This window comes from Mya arenaria, chromosome 17 (assembly GCF_026914265.1).
Source record: "Mya arenaria isolate MELC-2E11 chromosome 17, ASM2691426v1".
NCBI lineage: Eukaryota > Metazoa > Mollusca > Bivalvia > Myida > Myidae > Mya > Mya arenaria.
Genome location: NC_069138.1, coordinates 31,064,311 through 31,082,190, shown reverse-complemented (window position 1 = coordinate 31,082,190; position 17,880 = coordinate 31,064,311). Strand labels below are relative to the sequence as shown.

The 17,880-nt window shown below is 35.4% G+C and overlaps 1 protein-coding gene across 2 annotated transcripts; it reads right to left on the bottom strand.

Annotated features, from left to right (window-relative positions):
• Window positions 1-1,770: 1,770 nt before the first annotated feature.
• On the bottom strand, window positions 1,771-16,947 carry LOC128222755 (uncharacterized). 2 transcript variants are annotated; one of them, XM_052931867.1, is made up of 3 exons: window positions 16,794-16,947; window positions 6,822-6,981; window positions 1,771-5,256 (listed from the first exon to the last, which is right to left on the bottom strand). In XM_052931867.1, the coding sequence occupies exons 2-3, from the start codon at window positions 6,961-6,963 to the stop codon at window positions 4,232-4,234; spliced, it is 1,167 nt and encodes a 388-aa protein (XP_052787827.1). In that variant the 5' UTR covers window positions 6,964-6,981; window positions 16,794-16,947; the 3' UTR covers window positions 1,771-4,231. The 2 variants fall into 2 exon arrangements, with proteins under 2 accessions (XP_052787827.1, XP_052787828.1); XM_052931868.1 differs by lacking the exon at window positions 16,794-16,947 and adding an exon at window positions 15,907-16,029.
• Window positions 16,948-17,880: the final 933 nt, after the last annotated feature.

Below are 17,880 nucleotides of genomic sequence, written 5' to 3'. Positions count from 1 at the left end.
AATGAGATCTTGATCAATCTTAGTCGTCAATTGAAATTACCCTAGTATCATATAGATATAGTTTCATCATTTTACTACATATTTGTGTGAATTGAACTTTAGCCAAACTAAAAATGAACACAAAGTATATTCTATTGATGCACCAGTCAATTGTAACCACGCCCCCCCCCCCCCCAGGTCCAGGGGGATACCAGCGATAGCGGGGGTAAGGGGCCGTGTTTTTACCTTTCAGGTGGCTCCGAAGTGCCGGATGAATGAGGTGGATCTGTCTTCGCGTCAAAAATAGCGGGGTATGGTTCTTACATAGGGTCCCTGGGGTTCGGGGCCATTTGGCGGGGATTTTACCAGCAGTTCGTCTCCGCAGTGCGGGGATTTTACCCGGGCTTGGATGGACCGAAAGTCAAAGTCCCCGCTATTCCCCGGACCGGGAGGGGGGGGGGGGCGTGGTTACAATTGCATGACTGGTGCATAAGTCATTTTAATGCCATGGTGGCTCTGTCGGTCAGGGATAGTGACACAAGGTTAAATATGATTATTTGACATCATTTATTCTATCCTCATTGCATCCGTTTTTGGAAATGTCCGTCGAGGAGTTTAACAGAAACTAAACACTTAATCAAAGAAAAAGATTCAACGCTATGTAACGGCGTAGGATGCGATATTTTTTATTCGAAACTGTGAATAAATAGTAAAATTGTCTTTGTTAAAAGACTTTTTTGAAGCAAAATGTTGCCTTCCGACGTAGCATTTATGACGCAATTTATCACGTGCTAAAGCAGTAGTTGATAGACATAAAAAAGAAGACAACTCCCACCTTTACAACGCTTCTCGTCTTTATTTAGTCTTCATCAGGCGAAAGTAACTAAACACATGACAGCGTCCTAAACATTATAACATCATGACGATCATAATTTGATCATTTCAGTTTAATTGTGTAAGGACAGAACATGGTAATGGATACCTTCAACACTGACAAGATTAAATGTTTTACCTCCCCTCAAGACAGCAACAGCCAGTTATATACATTAAACCTGCATGAAAGCTGCAATTTCACAGATTGACCGTTTTGACAACTTGTTTTTATTTGTTTTTGTCTTGAAATGAACCAATCTTTGCGTGTATATCTGGAAACCAGTTCTATAAGTTTCATGACTTAATATTAGAAAGCAGTTTTTTTAATTTCTACGTTCGAAAATTTAATTTTGTGGCTAAAAGCGTTACGAAAGCTTTAAGAAAAATTAGTTTTTCGAAATAAAACATCAATTTTCGAACGTAAATATGAAAAACTGCGATCTGTTTTATTGCCAGTAGTCTTATACCACTAGTTGTCAGATATTTACGCACAAAATGCCTCGTTCTAAGACAAAAAAACTAAGACAAAAAAGTTGTAAAAACGGTACATCTGTAAGAGTGCAGCTTAAAGTCCTGTTAAAATAACTTGACGTGTTTGCGGCTTACGTTTCATTCCAGTGTATGCGCTGCGATGCAACAGAGATACAACACAAACCAGTTCACGTGAGCCATATCCAGTAATTATTGTTGTCCAATCAAATTACTTTCACGTGCAAACTAGCTAAATCATAACAACAGGGTACCTTATACAGTTGTATATAACTGATTGCAGTCCTTCACCCCCATCGGTTGATGGGATATTCGTCAAAGGAGTAATTTTTTTTTTCCCCAAAATGCCGCGAAACCTGCGACGAATGACATCTCCCTAGATGTCATTCATCGCAGGTTTCGCGGCATTTTGGGAAAAAAATTACTCCTTTGACGAATATCCCATCAACCGATGGGGGTAAAACTCCCCTTTTGGCTTCAAAATTCTGTTTAAGTCACACTTGGGGATGTGACGGGGTCAAGCCATAATGCAGCCATTATAGGGCGCGGGCAGACCTTTATAAACTCAACAACAACAACATATCATTTAGAACATACCAAAACGTTTGGGTTAATGGGCAATGAAATTTGCATTCGAAACTCCTCGGCCATTCTTATCGAAAACACCCTCGGATGTATGCCGGTACATCAGCAGAAGTAGTTCGGATAATTTTGAATTATATCATGAAACAAAGGGCAGTCTAAGCCGCCAAAAGAGCACCGCCTGTGCTTTATAACCGGAGTTTGATTAGGTGATTATTTTCATTAAACACTGCGAAAACCTGTTTCCAAAAATAATGCTATGACATGCGGTTTTGGGGAAATGTTTGTCGAAGTGTTTTAAGAAACTAAACACTTAATCAAACTATAGAAAAAAATCGAAGGCGGGGCTATGTAATCGGCGTAAACAGCGTCTTTGTTTAAAGTTTTTATTTGAAGCAAAATATTGCCTTTCGACGTAGCATTTGTGACGTAATTTATCACGTGGTGTACACACACTACTAAAGCAGATGTGTAAACATTCATGTGGTTTTAGTAGTTGATAGATATCAAAAAAGAGAAGACAACTCCTGCTTTTACAAGGTTTTACGTCTTTATTTAGTCTTCATCAGGTGAAAGTAACTAAACACATGACAACATCCTAAACATTAAACGTCACGACGATCATAATTTGATCATTTCAGTTTAATTGTGTAAGGACAGAACATGGTCTTTGGTACCTTCAACACTGACGAGATTAAAAAAAATGACCTCCCCTCAAGACAGCAACAGCCAGTTATATACATTAAACCTGCATGAAAGCTGCAATTTCACAGATTGACCGTTTTGACAACTTGTTTTTATATGTTTTTGTCTTGGAATGGACCAATCTTTGCGTGTATATCTGGAAACCAGTTATATTAGACTGGTGTTTAAATATTAGAACGCGATTTTTAAATATTTACATTCGAAAACTGCAGTTATGTGTCTAAAAGTGTTACTTACGCTGTAAAAAAACGGCATAAAACATAAGTTTTCGAACGTAAATATGAAAAACTGCGACGTGATCCTTTGTCAGAAGTCTTAAATAACTGGTTTTCAGACATTTACGCAGACATTGGCTCATTCTAAAGAAAAGTTGTCAAACCGGTCCATCTGTGAGAGTGCAGTTTTTAGTCCTGTTAAAATAACTTGACGTATTTGCGGCTTACGTTTCATTCCAGTGTATGCGCTGCGATGCAACAGAGATACAACACAAACCAGTTCACGTGAGCCATATCAAGTAATTATTGTTGACCAATCAAATTACTTTCATGTGCAAACTAGCTAAATCATAACAACAGGGTACCTTATACAGTTGTATATAACTGATTGCAGTCCTTCATATCATTTTGGGTAAAGGGCAATGAAATTTGCATTCGAAACTCCTCGGCCATTCTTATCGAAAACAACCTAGGATGTTTGCTCCTAAACACATGGCATCGTCCTAAACATTGTAACATCATGACGATCATAATTGATCATTTCAGTTTACTTATGTAAGGACTGAACATGGTCTTGGATACCTTCAACACTGACGAGATTAAACAAATGACCTCCCCTCAAAACAGCAACAGCCATTTATATACATTAAACCTGCATGAAAGCTGCAATTTCACAGATTGACCGTTTTGACAACTTGTTTTTATTTTTTTGTCTAGGAATGAACCAAAATTTGTGTGAATATCTAAAAACAGTGATATAAGACAGATCGCCGTTTTTAATATTTCTGTTCGGAAGTTTTGTGGCTCAGCAGCAGTAGTTCTTAAAATTTTGAATTATATCATTAAATAAATGCATTTGTTGATCTAAGTTTAAATTGATTGCCAGTAAAGTGTATTATTGCGAACATAATTAAGATTCCCAAGAGTTAAGTTCTTAAGTTTAACTGCTAAAAACATCACTACGAGATCTACATGTAGCGGACTTCAAATTTACCGGTTTCTGTCATTGTAAACCGTCCATATAAATCCGAGGTTGTTTTCGATAAAAATGGCCGAGTAGTTCCGAATGTTAAATTTGGAGATGCACATCTATTTGAAGTTACTAGTATCCAGTATTGCTGGTGCGGTATTCATAAAACTTCTTAAGTCATCTCCTAATTTAAGTCACTCTCCTATTTTAAGTATCTCTTTGGTTATATGAAATATAAAATAAAGAATTTCCAAAATACATTGTTTTCATTAATCATATTATAAAGAACATACTTAAATGATAAAACTACTAAGGCATTTCTATTAATTTGACTTTGAAAAGTTTTAGAAATTGACTAAAGTGAGGAAATGAGTAGTTTTATGAAAACGACTTTTGCCCCAATTGTCATGTTATTTACCTAAACGTCAAAAACTAAGGCTTTTGGTATAATCTCCCGTATATGAGTTCCAAATAAATAGTTGTATGCAAATCTATCAAAATCCTTCGAGAACTTGTCTTTGAATTCTGAATGAGTTAGGAAGTAGTAAGAGTGGAACCAATGATGCACCGTGAATTGATATTGAAATGGTTTGTAAGTTTCACCCTGACGTAAAACATCACGGCAAATAAGAGTCTTATTCTTTGTACTTAGATTATCGGCATTGTTGCAATAGAGAAATGGGCGGTCTGCTTTGTTGTTAAAATACATAGTGTTTGGCACATAGACTCCATCAATATCACCGATATGGAAGTTTCCCCGCACAGCATATGGTTCTAACAAACTGGTATTCTCATGCTTTGTTTTTGTTTTCATTTTACTTTTAGTCACTCTGTTTACATACACGTTATATTGACGAGTCAAAAAAACAGGCCCTGTCCTGTCCAGAACCAGCTTGCCATCTGAACTGAATAAAATGTTGTCCAACACCTGTTTTAAGAACGGGTGTCCGGCGCGACACAACATGATGGCGTTGTTTATGATGTAAGGCTTTTCATAGAATAGGACACTATGCTCGTATGGTTCGGTGGGTATAATGCATGAGAAGGATGTAGTAGCCCTGTCCAAGGGCCGAAACACCTCAATATCCGTGTCTAAGTACACACCGCCAAACTCGTATAGAACTATATACCGTATCAGGTCGCTTCTCTCAACTGGATTCTTAAAGTTGTCGTACAATTTCAACAGCTGGGCGTACTTAGAGGCTATAAGCTTCCGACCACCTTCATCAGTCCAGAAAAAATACTCCCAAGAAGGGTTGTATTTCATTAGAGATTTTATCACATCTAAGTATGTCTTTTTGAGATACAGCGTGTAGTGAGTCTGGTGAAATACATGAGGAATCAATGGTGTCCCGTCTCCCACTGATGGAAAATCAACATCTGCCATTGGCTGAAATATGATTTCCATTGCAGACGTTCCATTTTCATCGTCGAATGTTGGAGCTGAAAAAAATGAAAAATGAAATATCACACATGGTGTTTTTTTTGATGACTTAATATAGCCCAAACGTTACAAGTGATACATAAGGCAGCTTATGTGTTATCGCTGCATTCACCGTGTATCTAAATGCTACGAATCGGTCAAGAAACTAATCTTCTTTTTTTATATCACATTTAATAAACATATTGTAACGCTACGGAACTCTCAAAGTGTCCAATTAGAACTCGTATAAGTTAACTTTGAACATAAACACACTATTTCCCAGTTCCTTGTTTTATTCAGTGATTACAGTTTACATAGTTCGAGTAAGACTTTTAACAGATGCGATCTGGCTAACTCCAGCTCGCCCCAAAACCTAACCCAATATGGCTGAGTCCATCTAGGCTTCATGACTCAACCGGACTCTCTTACACAGAGAAATGTTCCAAATATATGTACCAAGATTATGGAACAAACGTGACAACTTGACTACCCAAAGCTAACATTCATTTGTAATAAACATGAAAACCTATTCATAACTGTGCATTTGTACACAATCAGCTGTCAGCCACCTTCGCATAAGAGGACAATAACATATCAATCAAATATGCCCTACGATAAGTGTTGAGTACCAAAACATGTATGACAAATATACATTCAATTAAAAGCTAATTGATTAAAAAAGTAACGTTAATGTCCCCAATGTACTATACATACTTATTTGTTTTTAATGTTCAAGTTAAATTTAAGTGCTTCCTGTTATTGTCACACTTCCTATCCCTTTGACAATGCATGTACAAATGCTGGAAAGGGCTGTCACTCTGCGAAGGGTTTTGCTGAAATTCTTGGACATTCGGTGCACCTCGGCCATTTTCCATCGTAAACAACCTCTGATGTATGCCGGTACATCAGTAGAAGTAGTTCGTAAAATTTTAGATAACACTTATAATAATTGTAGGGTTTTAACGTGTTTTGTTGTATTATTTAGTTTAAATTGATTGCCAGTGAAGTGCATTATTGCATGAATAATTAAGATTTCCAAGAGTAAAGTCATTAAGTTTAACAGCTGAATTAAATTACTATGCGATCTATTTGCAGCGTAGCTAAAAAAAATTTTTTCGATAGAAATAGCCAAGGAGTTCCGAACTACTCATTGCTATAAAATGTAGGCCAACCAATTTGTTATTGTTGCATGATTTGTTTTTAAGTGTATGCTTCAACTGTATGTACCAGTGTGTGTATACCAAAGCCCTGCCTTCGGTCTTTTACCACAGTTTGAACAGGTTTGTCGAGGTGTTTGATGAAAATTATAATCACCTTATAAAATTCCGGTAATAGAACGAATACGGGGCTCTTTAAGCGGCATAGATTGCCCTGTTTCGTTTAAAATGGTGTAGTAAAACAAAAGTTATCAACGTTTTAAGTCTTCATTTTAAGTAAAATGTTGCCTTCCGACGTAGCAATTATGACATATCACGTGGTATACACACACTGTGTACTGATGGAAACAAAGAGGAACAATATTTACACACGTTTGAACTAAACAAAAATGCTGAAGAAAGTATATTATCCCATAAAAAACCCTTACCTGGTGAATCTTGGACATCCATGTACACTTCTGGTTCTGTATACTGGGCCTGCTTGTGTTGCTTGGAAACCGATATCAGAAAGTAGGTCACGACAAAGGTCAAGGTAGCAACACCCAGAGTGCGTCGCGGTTTGAACCGCATGACGCCGATTGGTTAAATCTGGAAGGTGAACAGAGGCAATTAACTTGAATTTCGACACACAAAAACGAAAATGCTGAAAGATGATCTACCAGCTCGAGTGAACATTGGCTAAACATATCCTTATAATATCATAAAAAGCGAGAACTGAAGGTTTATTAATTAAGTGACCTTGCCAAATTTAGTAAGAGCGTGTCGGTAAACATATTATGAATATAATTATTAAATTATTCAAGAATAAAATGGGGAACGGCAAACAATGTTATATTCTGGCACGGCAAAGTTCTCATTATTTCTAATCCGAATTTCTATTTCACTTCCATGCAGCTAAGATCCTGTAGTAGAATATTAACTTTTTAGCATCTGTTTATGCACGAAATGGTTTTGATTTAACAGATATTTGATATTTAATTACATTTTATTTGGTAGGACTGTTATAACGAGAAGGCTTTATTGGTTTTCTACATGATAATGATGTAAAATTGTGGAAGACCACATTGGAACATGTTGTGCAGGCCAAGAACGAATTATCTATTGTTAAATTGTTTTGTCACACATACGTATTCAGCTGCATTTGCAACATTCAGATGTGGGACAGCCCCTTTTATGCTTGGAATTACGCGATACCTTAAATAGCCAATTTGCCCAAGTTGTGCAGACTGGATTGAAACTCATTTAAACACAATGTCTGATGACAAAAATGGTTGTTCCCCCACCTTAAATCGTCCAAATTTAACAAATGAAAAAAAATGCACCATTTCGGACTAGAAGCTGTTACAATTTTCTAGGGTAAGTACCCTCAAACCCCTGTGCTAACACTTTCAGTCAAATAAATCTCGATTCTGACGGATGGGCGCAAGTCAAAAGCTTACGCACCCTAATTTACGCCCACCTCTAACATTCAATTATGGACCCTGATTTTATAATCCAACAATTTACTAGCTAGAATTTCTGCCAAAGCCTGCTACAATATATTGTTGGGTAGAAATGAATATTTGAATAAATATTTTTCACAGTCTTATAGTTGTTAATACATGGTATGTTCATGGAGTAATAAGTTAGCTGACTTTTGGGTTTTAGATGTTAGTTTTTTAATGGTATTTCGGATGTGTAATTATAATTAGTTTTTTTTTTACCTTTTTTCTTTTTTTCTTTATAGGTCTATCACCTGACGTCCCAACTGACCACTGCAGTACTGTTTTAATGATTTTCAATATTTTATCTGTACTACACTAAACAATTTTAATGTCCTTTATTGAAAGATTTTATTGTTTTAGCGATATTTGATCTTAAACTGTAGTTCATTTTAACATAAAATATATATTGTTTTTATGGGAGTATTTTATTTTATATGTTATTATATGTTTAGTACCCTATAACTACAGTTTGAGTGGCAACGTTCTCATCCACTGTATGCATATGTTTATACTTATTGAACAATGTTGAGACTGAAATAAATTGTAAACCTTATTTATTTTTTATTTTTTTTATTTATGAATTTTCTTATTCAACTCAATTCAAATTGATTTAAATTAATGTAATTTATTAGGTCTTTTTTTTTTTTTTAAAAAAGACCAAACATATACATATTTTTTTTAAGAATTTTCTTATTCAACTAAGTTTGAATTGACTTAAATAAATGTAATTTATTAGAGTTTAAAAAAACAACACAACATAAACATGAATTATTAAAAAAAATAATGAATGTTCTTATTCAACTAAATTCGAATTTATTTAAATTAATGTAATTTATTAACTTATTTTTTTTTCTTTAAAAAAAATCAATTCTATTCTATTCAGTTTCAAAGATCGCTTATGGTGATGTACAGAAAAAAGATGGCGTACCTCTGTCGATTCAATCCACGTAATGTGATTGAACAGGAGTTTAAAAAAAATCCTCGATCAGATTAAAATCAATGCGATATATGCGTTCAGTTGTTTTTGTAAAATATTAATTTGATGATATTTAATATACCAAATTAATCAAAATGTCTAAAGCAATTCCTACAATCATTTTAAATTTGAATTTAATTAGCATTCGTCATCTCATTCTTCTGAAGAATAAGTTAAGATGAAAAAAAACACAACACTTTTCGAATGATTAATGATGCCTTCTTACTCCCAAATTAGACTTACCTAAATTAATACAATTCTTTTAATATACCAAAAACGATGAAAATATGTTGAAAGCAATGGTTCTTATGAAGTATATCGAGTTGAATTTGAAAGAAAGGTGCAGAAAACATTGTATTTCTACCTTACGAGACGATAGTAGATCACAGTAAATCTTTTAGGACTCGCCATTCATTTAATACTTTTGCGTTTTCAGCTGTTAAATACACGGCTACAATCTTGTTATCAGTAATTAAAAAATTTCATAAATGCATTGTTTAGTAAGTAGTTAAAGGTTTACCACTCTAAATCGATGTTTGTTATACATATATGTATTGATTTTGAATGAGAGTGTTACCTAAAGTGTTTTAAAATAGCTTTACTACGAAAAAAAAAACTGGTACGGAGATCCTTAAGGTGGGGGTGGGGTGGGGGTGATACTTGAGTTGATTTAATTCCGTTTAGTAAATAAATACTCTCTCTCTCTCTCTCTCTCTCTCTCTCTCTCTCTCTCTCTCTCTCGACATTCATTTTTGAAATTCCAATGTCCAATGTCCAATGTCGTGCTGGCACGAAATTCATTTTTGAATGTCCAATGTCCAATGTCGTGCTAGCATGACTTTCACTTTTGAATGTCCAATGTCCAATGTCGTGCCAGCACAACATTCGATTTTGAATGTCCAATGTCATGCTGGCACGACTTTCACTTTTGAATGTCCAATGTCGTGCTAGCACGACATTCAGTTTTGAAATACCAATGTCTAATGTCCAATGTCGTGCCAGCATAACATTCGATTTTGAATGTCCAATGTCCAATGTCGTGCTAGCACGACTTTCACTTTTGAATGTCCAATGTCCAATGTCGTGCCAGCACAACATTCGATGTTGAATGTCCAATGTCCAATGTCGTGCTAGCACGACATTCATTTTTGAAATACCAATGTCCAATGTCGTGCCAGCACAACATTCGATTTTGAATGTCCAATGTTGTGCTAGCACGACATTCATTTTTGAAATTTCAATGTCCAATGTCGTGCTGGCACGACATTCATTTTTGAATGTCCAATGTCCAATGTCGTGCTAGCACGACTTTCATTTTTGAAATCCCAATTCCAATGTCCAATGTCGTGTTGGCACGACATTCATTTTTGAATGTCCAATGTCCAATGTCGTGATAGCACGACTTTCACTTTTGAATGTCCAATGTCCAATATCGTGCCAGCACAACATTCGATTTTGAATGTCCAATGTCCAATGTCGTGCCAGCACAACATTCGATGTTGAATGTCCAATGTCCAATGTCGTGCCAGCACAACATTCGATTTTGAATGTCCAATGTCCAATGTCGTGCCAGCACAACATTCGATTTTGAATGTCCAATGTCCAATGTCGTGCCAGCACGACATTCATTTTTGAAATCCCAATGTCCAATGTCCAATGTCGTGCTGGCACGACATTCATTTTTGAATGTCCAATGTCCAATGTCGTGCCAGCACAACATTCGATGTTGAATGTCCAATGTCCAATGTCATGCCAGCACAACATTCGATGTTGAATGTCCAATTTCCAATGTCATGCCAGCACAACATTCGATTTTGAATGTCCAATGTCCAATGTCGTGCCAGCACATCATTCGATTTTGAATGTCCAATGTCCAATGTCGTGCCAGCACGACATTCATTTTTGAAATCCCAATGTCCAATGTCGTGCTGGCACGACATTCATTTTTGAATGTCCAATGTCCAATGTCGTGCCAGCACAACATTCGATGTTGAATGTCCAATGTCCAATGTCATGCCAGCACAACATTCGATTTTGAATGTCCAATGTCCAATGTCGTGCCAGCACAACATTCGATCTTAAATGTCCAATGTCGTATGTTTAGCTAACTTCACACAGCTGTAAAATTAAACCGCATGACACCTGTCCCTATTCCCGCTATTCCATCGAAGATTGGATTGGCAAACAAGACTTTTCTTGTCCCTATTTGGAATAGTGATTTACGTTTGCTTTTTGTTATGTTGCTTTCTTTTTAAAGCACAGTCCATTATTTATTGTATAGTTCAGCAGTCCTACCACGAAGCGGTTAATTTTTTTTTTTTTAATAAAGGCTATATCTGTTTACCAACCACCCGATATCTTATTACCGTTAGAATCAAATTAGTCCAACTAAATAATGCATTAAAATTAATACGTTTTTAATGTGCATTTGCATTTAGTTTGTGCATCAATGAAGTGTCAAACAAATTTCAGCCCCTTTTAATAAATAAATAGGATGGAAAACATTTACCTTTTATATTTACATTGAAAGGAAATTTTCCACACAAACGCAGAATAAAACATTCGTCATAACTTGATAAAAAAATAAAAAAAAATATTGAAATATGTGTATGCAGACAGACAGACAGACAGACAGACATGATTAATAAAGTGATGAAACATTAGAGGAGGATATTGACACTTAAAAGATCTAAACTATGTTATTTAACAGAAAGCCTTGCTTTATACATTTACCTAGAGGCTACTTAGCATGCTTATCGTATACCATTAAAGACATGTCATCTTTACTTATAATAAAATACCCGGGGTGGGATGTTATAATATTAGCGTTAGTCTTATTAATTTCCTAGCTCATGAGAAAAGGAAATTGATCTATATTTTAAATATGGTAGAAACATGTATTTCTAGCGGATCAGCTGGGGGGGGGGGGGGAGTCGATGGGGGCAGCCGGCGCGCGCCCCCTAAAATCGTCCAAGTTTACTTTTTAGTTCAATATAAGAGAAAAAGTAAAAGAATACACACAAAGTGCACCACTTCGGACTAGTAATTGTGGAACTGTTCGTGGGGGAGTAACTTCATACCCCCTCCCCCCAGCACTTAAAACCAAACAAAATCCGTTCTGAGGTCGCAAGTCAAAGTGTACGCCCCTAAGTTACGCCCTCTCTAACGTCGAATAATAGATCCGCCCAATACTCATTTGAAATTCAGTTTTGTAAAAAACATTTCTTTAATTATTTGATTCATCATATCTTTTCAAATGATTAATTTAAGAGGACAATTGTCAGGGGCGGACCCAGGATTCGACGGTAGAGGGGGCGTTACTTAGGGGCGTTTGCTTTTGACTTTCGCCCCTCCCTCAGAAACGAAATTAATTTGGTTTAAAGTATTGGCAGGGGGGTTGGGGTCCTCCCACAAGAAAATATTAACAATTCCTAGTCCGGAATGGTGCATTTTGGACGTATTTTATTACTTTTCGTCTCCTATATTGAAATGAAAAGTAAACTTGGACTAGTTTAGGGGGCTGGGGCGGGTAACGCCCACCCCCTGAATCCGCTAATGGTTGTGCATTATTAAGATTATTTATACATATGATGAGGTTATTCAAGCCTGCTCATATTAAAGCATTTTTTCTGTCTAGTTCATGATCAATTCTCTTTCAGCATGTTCATGTATGATATCACTTGTTTTTATTTGATCTAGTATTGATACTATCTTTGACATATTCGTCAAAATATTTCATTTCGCCATTTGGCCTAAAATACATTTGGTTCAGGTTACCAAACCCTACATACTAAATAGGCGCCGACCCTACCGTTTTATAGTCAGTTTAAACAAATGAAGGAAAAACTTTTTTGCTTTTCAATATGTAGATTACAACCTTGAATGCTTTATACAGAAGATAACTTTAACACCATTCTCAAATGATGAAAATGGCATTCTTATATAAAGCCCAATAAAAAAATAAAAAATAAAAGGCTTACCTACCCTTCCTATTTTTGAAAAGAATGTAACCCTAATGTACCAGTGACTGATTGTAACCACGCCCCCCAGGTCCGGGGAATAGCGGGGACTTTAACTTTCGGTCCAGCCAACTCCGGGTAAAATCCCCGGCCTGCGGGGACGAAAAGTGCCTAACCAAACCTTTATAGGACTTAGCTGGACTAATGAGGACATGTAAATTCAATGTTGGACTTATTATTATCTATAAGTTTTTGCATAGTCTCATGCCTGAATACTTAAGTGAAGTTATTTCATTTACCAATAACACAAACTACTCATTGCGGTCTACCACCCATAATGATTTAAGTTCCCTTGGCTATAAGACTAACTATGGTAAAAAGTCATTTTCCTATTTTGCTAAATCTGTATGGAATTCAATACCGCTTTTTATTCGCGAATCATCATCAGTATTTGCGTTTAAAATGCAATTAAAAAAACACCTTATGACAAAACAATGACTTTAGTGAATGACTGTCTGTTAAAATTATTTATTATTGTCTTTTATAATTTTGAACATTGTACTGAGTATCACAGTGGCTTGATGGCAAAGGCTCATTAAAGTCACAATAAATAATTTCAACTAGCCAAAATTGGTTGAATTTGACTAATTTAATTTGGCGATTAATTTTCCCATATGTGACCTTTAAAACCATATATGTATAGACATAATCTGAAACCCCAACTACTGACTGGTTAGCAGTTGAATATTCGCTTATAATCGACTGGAAATGGACGAATATCCGACTGGCGAATATACGAATAAAAGTAAATTAAAACAGTGTTTGTCGCAAAGATACATATGTGTACATGCATAAAGAAATTTTGGCGATTAATTTTTCCATATGTGAACTTTAAAACCATACACATAGGGCTGTGTGAAGTTAGCAAACATACGATATGGACATTGGACATTCAAAATCGAATGTTGTGCTGGCACGACATTGGACATTGGACATTCAAAATCAAAACGGTTTGAAATCATCCGCTGGACACTCATTCATTCTCTGAGGTTTACTCAGATCTGTTCACAAAATAGCCTATTCTTTTTTAACATCAGGCTTTTTTTGATTGGTCACCAAAAGTATGCAAACCTTGTATAAGTTATTTTCCACACAAAAGTCTTTGATGATTATAAAAGTAATAAAATGTGAAATGAAAGAGCTTGTTAAAGCGTTTTTGTTTCTGCGGATTATATTGAGCAATAAAAATATAACACCTTTACTGAACATATTCCGCTCTCAGCAGGGTGTCCACCTTTAATGAATTAAAACTATCCAAATTGAAATAAGACGTATGATGTATATCAACAATAAATGCAATCAACACAATTTATGAGTAAAAGACAAAAACATACAATCGATTGCAAAATTGCGTCCCACCAAACAATAATTCATATTGAGATTATACAATAACAATTGTAAAGGATCATTATGTAGTGATATATCTACTGCCTTTATGTATACAATGACTATAATTATGTTCAATTTGGATTTCAGTTTATTGGTGCTAACATCTGCAACATTTCATAAATATCGCGCTCAATAATTGTTCAAATATAAAACAAACAGTTCGACAACAGTACTGGTCCCGTAGTGAACTGCTAAAATCTATCTTAAAGGATCATTCGAAGTCTCTGTCTATCATGGGTCCAAAATTGATATTTATGAACTAGACAACTAACCAGCACGTCACATTTTGAATGCCCAATGTCGTGCCATTTCGATTTTGAATGTCCAATGTCGTGCCAGCACGACTTTCGTTTTTGAATGTCCAATGTCCAATGACGTGCCAGCACGACATTCATTAATTTTTTGAAATCCCAATGTCCAATGTCCAAAGTCGTGCCAGCACGACATTCATTTTAGAAATACCAATGTCCAATGTCGTGCTGGCACGACATTCATTTTTGAATGTCCAATGTCGTGCCAGCACGACTTTCACTTTTGAATGTCCAATGTCGTGCTGGCACGACATTCATTTTTGAATGTCCAATGTCGTGCCAGCACGACTTTCAATTTTGAATGTCCAATGCCCATTGTCGTGCCAGCACAACATTCGATTTTGAATGTCCAATGTCGTGCTGGCACGACATTCATTTTAGAAATCCCAATGTCCAATGTCGTGCTGGCACGACGTTCATTTTTGAATGTCCAATGTCCAACGTCATGCCAGCACGACTTTCAATTTTGAATGTCCAATGTCCATTGTCGTGCCAGCACAACATTCGATTTTGAATGTCCAATCTCAAATGTCGTATGTTTAGCTAACTTCACACAGCTTACATTTACACATAATCTGAACCCCCAACTACTGACTGGTTAGTAGTTGAACATTCGCGAATAATCGACTAGAAATGGACGAATATCCGACTGGCGAATATACGAATAAATGTAAATTAAAACAGTGTTTGTCGCAAAGATACATAAGTGTTCATGCATAAAGAAAAATTTGGCGATTAATTTTCCCATATGTGACCTTTAAAACCATACATAAACTGAATCCTCAACTACTGACTGGTTTGCAGTTGAACATTCGCGAATAATCGACTGGAAATGGTCGAATATCCGACTGGCAAATATACGAATGAAAGGGAATTAAAACAGTGTTTGTCGAATCCCCAACTGGCAACTACCAACTACCTTTCAACTTTACCGTCTTTTAATATCGATACTATAATTTTATTTAAACAAACTAATTTGGAAATACTCAACTATATCACAGTTTCATTTTAGATTGAAATAACTGAGAACAGAATCACATGCTTTGAGGAAATACACAACTATATCACAGTTTCATTTTAGATTGAAATAACAGAGAACAAAATCACATGTTTTGAGGAAATACACAACTATATCACAGTTTCATTTTAGATTGAAATAACAGAGAACAAAATCACATGCTTTGAGGAAATACACAACTATATCACAGTTTCATTTTAGATTGAAATAACAGAGAACAAAATCACATGCTTTGAGGAAATACCCAACTATATCACAGTTTCATTTAAGTTTGAAATAATTGGGATAAGCAACTTTCATAATCGAACGAGATTACCTTATTTAAGACAAATTCCGTATAACGCACCATTTTCTATTTTCGTCTAGTTTATTAATGATAAGTGTTTAGAAATGCATTCCCCTTTTTACAATCTATTTTTCTCTCTTATGTAATTCTAAATGCATTTTCTGAAAGTTTGTTAAATAAACTGTGGAGTGTACAATCAAATTCATTCATAGCTTACAGGGGCGTGTCCAGGATTTGACATTAGAGGGGGCGTTACTTAGGGGCGTCATCTTTTGACTTTCGGCCCTCCCCAAGAACCAAAATTTATTTCGTTTTAAGTGTGGGCAGGGGGGTTTCGGTTTACTCCCCCGATTTTTTTTAACAGTTTCTAGTCCGAAATGGTGCATTTTGGGCGTATTACTCTTATTCTTCCTTATTTAAATTAAAATTAAACTTGGAAGATAACAGGGGGTCGGTATATTTTAATAAAATTTAGTCTTGGTAAGAGCTGATACGAGCTGATACGTGTTTTTATACAAGTTTTGGTTGAAGAAGGTGAACACATGTCTATGGAACTTGGAATATGACAATGTTTTAATGATAAATAAACATCTTCATGTCAATGTTATTTTAATTTGAATATATGTTTAAAACGTCCAACCAAATGTTTTGGGAAAATATTGGATAATCTAGCGCTGGATAATGTAGCTTTTAAATAATGAAAATGGAAATCAGTTTAATTTATCACTTTTGCTGCTCATTCTAAAGACTATCAACCTTTGATTTATGAACAACTAACAAAATACATGCAATACATTGTAAAATGCTTCCTAGTTAACATAAACTTCCCATCAATGTAGTAAATTTCAACATGATTTAAAGAAATAAAGCATCTAAATAAAATAGCCATGCACTTTATAAAATGAAAAACAACTTACCTGAAATTGTAAACCATTAGACAAAATATATTAAGGGTATGTTATAAAGTAATACCATTCTATTTCGCAGTAAATGCATGTAACTGAATGCTTAAATAGTTTCAGAGGATTGACTGGGTATCTTATACATCCACAATATGAACGGCTTCGTATGCTTTCAAGGATGGGTAATCGCGTATAATACTTTTCTCAAAAAAATGAGTATGTTAATGCGTTTATGGTCTAACGAATGCAACACTATGGTGGCATATTACTGCCGTAAGATAGCCTTAAAGCTTTCGCGAATTGTTTCGTGTTAACCACTTATTTTTTCGCGATAATTATCTAGCTATCTAGTTAATATTCGCGATGCATTTTTTGTTAAGATACATATCATGAGACTAAAAACAGGCTTGAACGTGCCAAGGACTGCCACATATTACCTTTTTTAGCTGTTCAGCACTAACAGGTTAACTTATAATGGTTTGCGAATTCCACTTCCACTTAATAAATAACATACTTACTGGTTAACGCAATAAGAGTCGTGTTACCACTTAGCTATAAATGCATTCAAGATTCAGGCACTAACAGGTTAACTAGTTATGATTTACGAATTCCACTTAATAAGTAACAAAACAACTGGTTAACTAGATAAGATTCATGTTACTACTTATCTATAAATATATGTATAAAACTGGTAATCTACTTATGATTTGCGATTTTCACGTAATAAGTAATGAAACGAATCTTATAACGTTAACCAGTTAGTATGTTACTTATTAAGTGGAATTCGCAAACCATAACTAGTTAACCTGTTAGTGCTGAACAGCTAAAAAATGAAATAGGTGGCAGTCCTGGGCAATTTCAATCCTGTTTTCAGTCTTATGATATTTATCTTACCAAACAGGTAACGCAAATATTAACTAGATAGCTAAATAATTATCGCGAAAAATAAGTGGTTCACACGAAATAATTCACGGACGTAAACAGGTTATCCTACGGCAGTTATATACCACCATACAAAGCTGTATTATATGAAATGTAATAAGTTGCGAGTCGTAAATGAGGAAGACATCCCAACCGTAACTTATCAGGGGGATCAAGTACG

Coding starts and splice junctions, on each gene's coding strand:
- LOC128222755 (XM_052931867.1), bottom strand. CDS start 6,963: ATGCGGTTCAAACCGCGACGCACTCTGGGTGTTGCTACCTTGACCTTT. Junction 5,257..6,821: donor GGATGTCCAAGATTCACCAG/GTAAGGGTTTTT, acceptor CATTTTTTTCAG/CTCCAACATTCGACGATGAA.